At 41.9% G+C, this 7,076-nt stretch overlaps 1 protein-coding gene across 2 annotated transcripts in view; it reads left to right on the top strand.

Moving 5' to 3' along the window:
* Positions 1-5,317, top strand: part of CHID1 (chitinase domain containing 1) — a 276,364-nt gene extending 271,047 nt beyond the window's left edge. For both annotated transcript variants that reach the window (XM_072118163.1, XM_072118164.1), the window contains exons 11-13: positions 2,529-2,609; positions 2,987-3,029; positions 3,673-5,317. In XM_072118163.1, the coding sequence (XP_071974264.1) occupies positions 2,529-2,609; positions 2,987-3,029; positions 3,673-3,771 (223 nt within the window). In that variant the 3' untranslated portion in view covers positions 3,772-5,317. The remainder of the gene's footprint in view (positions 1-2,528; positions 2,610-2,986; positions 3,030-3,672) is intronic.
* The last annotated feature ends 1,759 nt before the right edge of the window (positions 5,318-7,076 follow it).

A 7,076-nucleotide genomic window follows, 5' to 3' on the forward strand; every position in this document is an offset into this window, starting at 1 on the left:
TGTCGAGGAACATATCTCTGGGTGAATACTGTGGCCTGAGAAGATCTCTCGACGCAACACAAAGTTTGTATTGTGAGATATTGTGTTAGAAAGCCTGAGATTTACACTGACATTTGGGAATGTTCAATTACTTTGGCAAAGACAATTTGAGAGGCCGTTTCAAAGTGAAAAAGAAATCAAATATGTCCCGAGGGAAAGGTGAGATAAAAAAGAATCCAGACAAAATGTGAGAAATGGCTCTTTTATTACATGTACATGTCCTCATTTACAGCATCTCACACATCTGATGGCTTGTCAGTGGAATGGGAGCGGACCCCGGAGAAGGCAGTACAAGATAAAATATTTATACAAATGTACTACTGTCACTGTCTTCTGTAAGTCCCATGGCACATCTACAACTCTAAGGAGAGGGTAGAGACTGCAGGTCTGTCACCATGGTCTCCTGATATACCGTATCTTATTCTAGTATCAGACCTTAAAGGGGTTGTCCATGAATTTATTCTCAACCTAGGCCATTAGTATTTGATCTGTTGGGTGGCGGACACCTGGCACCCACACATTTATCTGTTCAGAAGAAACACAGACGGTGGAGTCTTTGGATGCCATGTCCTGTATGAATGGAAAAGCTGAGCGTATGGCCAGTGTCTGAGACTACTAAACTGTATATATTGGACATACAGTCATCCTAGAAACTGGGTATTTTTACTAGATTGAACATGTATTATGAATCAGATCACGTCAAGATGGGAATGTCCATGTTAAGTAATTGTTGTCAAGACTCTCATAGAGAGAATGAAGAGATCTGCAAGCTTTTTCTCTCATTATTCATTCTCCACTACAATGTGGTGACCAGAGCCTTCATCACCAGACATGTCAGGAGTGGTGAAGGTCTTAGAGGTATCTACCAAACATATCATTAAAGGAAAACTACCATGAAAAGCAAACATAATAAACCCGGGACATTTACTCATAGATCCAGGCACAGTGACTATGGTAATCTTCTTATACAGGTATTTGTTATCTATGGCTTTCTACTAAAATCAACTCAAATTATGGTAATTTGCCCAAGGGACTCTGGAGGAGGGGGCATTAGGAGAGCCCCTCTGCGCTGTAAATTCATAGGCTGTTACTGTCTCCCCTCTCCCTCTGCTCCGTTAAACACTTCCTCCACTCTTTGCCCGATATAATCTCACACAATGAGAAGGAGGAGGTGCTCCTACACAGTGTAACAGCCTGTGATGTTGCAGCACAGAGGTGCTCTGGCAGCGCCCCCAGGAGCATAAGTTTAAAAGTTGATTTTAAGTCACGGTTCCTGGATCTATAAGTAAGATTTATCATGCTTTGTTTTAATGCTCGATTTCTTTGAAAGAATATATATAATATATTAGACTTTAATTACTTTTTAGCTCTTTAAATTTTTCCCTTCCTCCCATTCAGAACTTTTTTCCCCCATGTACAGAGCTGTATAAGGGCTTGTTAAGTGCTGGGCAAATTGGACTTCCTAGTATACGGCAGCTCAGGGTCTATTACAGTCCATGCTATGCCAACTGCTTTTAGCAGTTTTGTATAAATTGGCTTTCCCACGCTGTACTAAAAACTGTGAGATAAGGAGAAGCTGATAAAGTTTTTAATTTCTTAACTCCTAACAGTCACTTGATAGTTATAACCCCTTACATGGCTGAATTATCAAGTGAAATATTTTCTAGGTATGGAAAGAGTTAATTTTAGCCCCTTTCCTTCTATTTCTGCATTGTAGGGACATAAGAAGGCTTTCAGAAATACTGCTCACTGCAGGAAAACAAAGAAAACATTTACCTTAGAGACAGACTAGTATTAGTATTTGATTACTGCTTTAGGGTACCGGTTAGCTGTCATGGCCGCCTCTCAGCAATGGAACCTCTACTAGGCGTGGTACACTGATCACAAGGACTATCTTGAAAATGAGTCATCAGCATGAAAATGATTGGAAAACCTGAAAATCTCTTTTACAAGAAAGTCGTGTCTCCAAATAAAACTGATATTTGTTTGGAGTGTATAGTGGAAGACACCCGTTGCCACTTCTTTAATTCTTTCTTTCTATTATACATGCTTGTTATAGAACATATCGTGAATGTACCCCTAGAAGGATCATTATGACAACAAAACCCATAGATTGTTCTGCTGTTCCAGTGATAGGATATAACTGTCAGGCCCTAATATCTTGTCTGATAGACATAGTGGAGAGATAGGGGCTAATTGAATGCCATGCCTTGCTGTTCATCGAGTCTGAGCAGGTAGCACGCTCCTCTCAATGAGCCCTTAAGCTCTCATCTATTAGAAAAGGAAACATTCATTAATCAAGCGTAGCGGCGGCTAATTATTGGGTGGTATTTGAGGTAAAGTTTAATGCCATCCTTTCAATGCTCCACTAATTTCTCTCGAAATGTACAACTGATAGCGAACGCTGAGCTGCAGAGGCGATTATTTCTATTTTATGCAGAGCAAAAATCTAGCCTGACTTGGCATTAACTCCGCTTCTTCATCTGCAGGTACATCGAGATCCTGAAGGAGCATAAGCCGAAGATTCTGTGGGACCAGCACATTGCAGAACATTACCTGGAATATAAAAAGTGAGCACGGCATGGGTCGCCCTATGTTATATGTGAGGGATGAGGCTTCCTGTCAGATCAGGGACTTACGCGGAAAGGACAATGGATAAAGTCAAGATAGAAAATCCATTGCCAACAAAATCATGCTGAACGATCCAGCACTCAACCATAATTTCTAGTTATTTTCCCTGCTTAGAGGCTGATTGTGTTTCATGTCAGGAAAATTGACAGACAAAGGGGAACAAATGGCTCTTATCCATCATCAGATTGCCCTGGCTTATTGTTAAAGAGAACTAGGGTCCGGGCCCCCTGGTTGGGTTGAACTGAACCAAGGCTGAGAGCAGACGTCTTTTGTTTACAGAATTTTCTGAATTATTCTGTTTCTTTACTTTTGACAGGAATAAAGGAGGGAAACATGCCGTGTTCTACCCAACTCTGAAGGTGAGGAACAGGAAAGTGCATTATCTACAGGGTCTACAAGAGATGTTCTGCTTCTATCCTCAAGGCCCTCAAATGCTTATTGGCTTATTTAACGCTTCCTTGGGGGCAGGGGAAGGAGCTAAAAAGAAAGGAGACTCCGAAACTAGTCAGGTCACATGACACTGAATGGTGACGTCTCCACCAATTGTCTCCACGAGTAGGAGGCTAGCATCTCTGGATCTTTACCAGTTTTGGTCTGTAAATGAGGGAATGTGGGAATCGTGCCCCAGAGGGCAATAAGTATAATAGCTTTTTTATTTTAACCCTTTCCATTCCCTTACAAAATGTTATACCTTAAATGATGGATAATTTACCAACACTATAATGTATCCACAAAAACTGAATCCATACTGTTCATGAGGAGATGATGAAAATATAAGAATATGAGAATTATGATGAGAATATAAAATCTAGCCAGGTACTTTAGATTGACAGAACTGTACAGTTGAATGAACTCGGACCCCTGTTCTTGTAATAGGTCTTGCAGTCAGACCTCCAGCGATCAGACCTGTACCACCTCGCTGGTGGGTACGAGATTTGTGGTACAACCCCTTTAATAACCTTTCATTTTTCTAACTTGATCTTCTGTTTTTTTATCTTTCAGTCCATACAGATGCGACTGGACCTTGCAAAAGAGTTAGGAACTGGGATATCCATCTGGGAGCTGGGACAAGGCCTGGACTATTTCTATGATCTATTGTGATGTTCTAAGCACGGGGCACAAAGTGACTCTACAAGGAACTCATCAGTTCCCCAAAAGCGACAGATGACACAGAAGCTGGAGGTTTATACCTTGTGCTACTCACATCACAATATGGGTCTGATTTCCCTTGTGCCCATCTCATGAGCTCCAAATTCTTTAGGTTTTTTTACTTTCTGTTAACAAATGACTTCCCTCCGTTAATGAAACATTAATTATGTAGTGTAGAATTAGTTCTCATTGACTTCACAGTCAGTCCTGTAATGCTGTATAAAAGATGTCTGTAGATATATAGACTTGTGATTTTACTATAATCACATGAACTTAGGCTTTAGTCCAATGTTCCTAGGAATTTCTTGAAGTCCAGTATAACTCTGCCGTGAAATGGATTGGTAAACTGATGCCTCAGCCACCTGACATCTGCCATGCTAGAATTGCTGTCCTGCTCAAGCTATCTCCTTATCGAGGAACCTTTCACAATAAAAATGCAGTCCAATCTGCGGGCAGCATTCTGTAGAGCAGGAGGAGATGAGCAGATTGTACATAGTGTTCTATTTGTAGGAGAGATGTTATAGAACAGGAAGAGCTAAGTATAACTGCAGGCTGTGTGTTATACAGCTTGAAGAGCAGAGCAGATAAGCATCCTATCTGCATGCAACATGGTATAGAGCAGGAGAAGCTGAGTAGCAGGGGCGTAACTTGAGGGGGTGCGGTAGAAACTGGGCCCAAGAGGCTTTGGGGGCCCATAAGGTCTCCCTTTCCCATATAAAATGATAAGTACCATAAACCATAGATTATAGTTGGGGCCCTGACACAAACTTTGCACTGGGGCCCATCAGCTTCAAGTTACGCCACTGCTGAGTAGAATGTATATAGAGTCCTATCTACAGGAAGCATGTTACAGAGCAGGCTGAGATGAGCAAATTGTGCATAGTGTGCTATCTGCAGACATCATGTTATAGAGCAGGAGGATAAGAGTACATTGAATGTAGTGTCCTATCTGCAGGCAGCATGTTATAGAGTAAGAGGAGGAAAACACATTGAATATAGTTCCCTATCTGCAGGCAGCATGTTATAGAGCAGGAGGAGGAGAGCACATTGAATGTAGTGTCCTATCTGCAGGCAGCATGTTATAGAGCAGAACACACTGAATGTAGTGTCCTATTTTCTGGCAGTTTACAATCTGCTCATTAAACCCCCCCTCCTGCAGATATCTTAGCATTTTCATGGTGACATATCCCCATAGTTCATATACATATTCTTCTGCCTTATTTCCACCTAGGCCTTTTTTTGCTTCTTTGTATATGAAGCACAGAAAGCAATAATTCAACTAAGGAAATAAACCATAAACGTTACACAAACCAGCAAAGCTATAAACGGCTCTAAAAAAAGGTTGTTGGTTTTTTATAATTCATAACTGATGGATCTTATGGATGATGTTTTTAATAATCACATAAGAGAACACTGCTGATCTGTATAGGGAATAGATTGATTTTCTTTTTTGATCTGGAATTTATTTTCACAGTCACAATTAAAGGGAGTAAATGGATTAAGCGTATTACGTGTTGTGTTGTCCTGAAGTCTTAAGTCACCGGAATCTGCTCATCTGGGCTCCGGACGGTTATTAAGGTATTGATTTAGGTCACTGTACAGTCATACAGTATTAGAAATCTGTTCTGTGATTCAATTTATATATACATATACACTCACCGGCCACTTTATTAGGTACACCTGTCCAACTGCTCGTTAACACTTAATTTCTAATCAGCCAATCACAAGGCGGCAACTCAGTGCATTTAGGCATGTAGACTAGGTCAAGACAATCTCCTGCAGTTCAAACCGAGCATCAGTATGGGGAAGAAAGGTGATTTGAGTGCCTTTGAACGTGGCATGGTTGTCGGTGCCAGAAGACTGGTCTAAGTATTTCAGAAACTGCTGATCTACTGGGATTTTCACGCACAACCATCTCTAGGGTTTACAGAGAATGGTCCGAAAAAGAAAAAACATCCAGTGAGCGGCAGTTCTGTTGGCGGAAATGCCTTGTCGATGCCAGAGGTCTGATGAGTCTCGATTTCTGCTGCGACATTCGGATGGAAGGGTCAGAATTTGGCGTCAACAACATGAAAGCATGGATCCATCCTGCCTTGTATCAACGGTTCAGGCTGGTGGTGGTGGTGTCATGGTGTGGGGAATATTTTCTTGGCACTCTTTGGGCCCCTTGGTACCAATTGAGCATCGTTGCAACGCCACAGCCTACCTGAGTATTGTTGCTGACCGTGTCCATCCCTTTATGAGCACAATGTACCCTGTAACATCTGATGGCTACTTTCAGCAGGATAATGCGCCATGTCATAAAGCTGGAATCATCTCAGACTGGTTTCTTGAACATGACAATGAGGTCACTGTACTCAAATGGCCTCCACAGTCACCAGATCTCAATCCAATAGAGCATCTTTGGAATGTGGTGGAACGTGAGATTCGCATCATGGATGCGCAGCCGACAAATCTGCAGCAACTGTGTGATGCCATCATGTCAATATGGACCAAAATCTCTGAGGAATGCTTCCAGCACCTTGTTGAATCTATGCCACAAAGAATTGAGGCAGTTCTGAAGGCAAAAGGGGGTCCAACCCGTTACTAGCATGGTGTACCTAATAAAGTGGCCGGTGAGTGTAGATATATATATATATATATATATATATATATATTGTGGGAGATTTGGCCCAGTAGAGACCGTGGTAGCGGGGTGCTGTGATGCAGTTCAAGACAGTGACACCAAGGTACAGTCCAAAACAGGTCTCGCCTGCGTTTATTGCAGCAGCAAAATAAAACAGCCTTTACATTCAGGCATTAAACAAACAAAATCCTACCCGTCAAGGTGCTAACTAAACAGAGTTTCTCTAACTCACCACTAGTACATAAAATAAGTCGCTGCTCCAGGCACAGAGGTCAGGGCTGTGTGCTCTCCAGCCTCCTTTCAGAGAGACAACACTCTCAGCTCTGCTCAGCCACTTTATGCAGACTGATTAGGCTGCTCCCATCACCTGTGTCCAAGGTGCTGGACAACACAACCTCAGTACTCAGGCCTTGCATAATAGGAAAACCTAGGGGAAACATACCGCCCATCCACAGTTAACCCCTTCAGTGTCTCACAATATATATAATTCTTGAGCAGTTTTTCTTAGAACTCTGCCTTGTTACGGTTCTGTTTCTTCCCTTTGAGAGGATGTTTGGTTGCACCTGGTTGTCAATATATTGATTTCTAGGACTAAAACCAAAAGGACTTTCCAGTTTATGGTTCCCGAAAA

Source organism: Engystomops pustulosus, chromosome 7, assembly GCF_040894005.1.
Source record: "Engystomops pustulosus chromosome 7, aEngPut4.maternal, whole genome shotgun sequence".
NCBI classification, from domain to species: domain Eukaryota; kingdom Metazoa; phylum Chordata; class Amphibia; order Anura; family Leptodactylidae; genus Engystomops; species Engystomops pustulosus.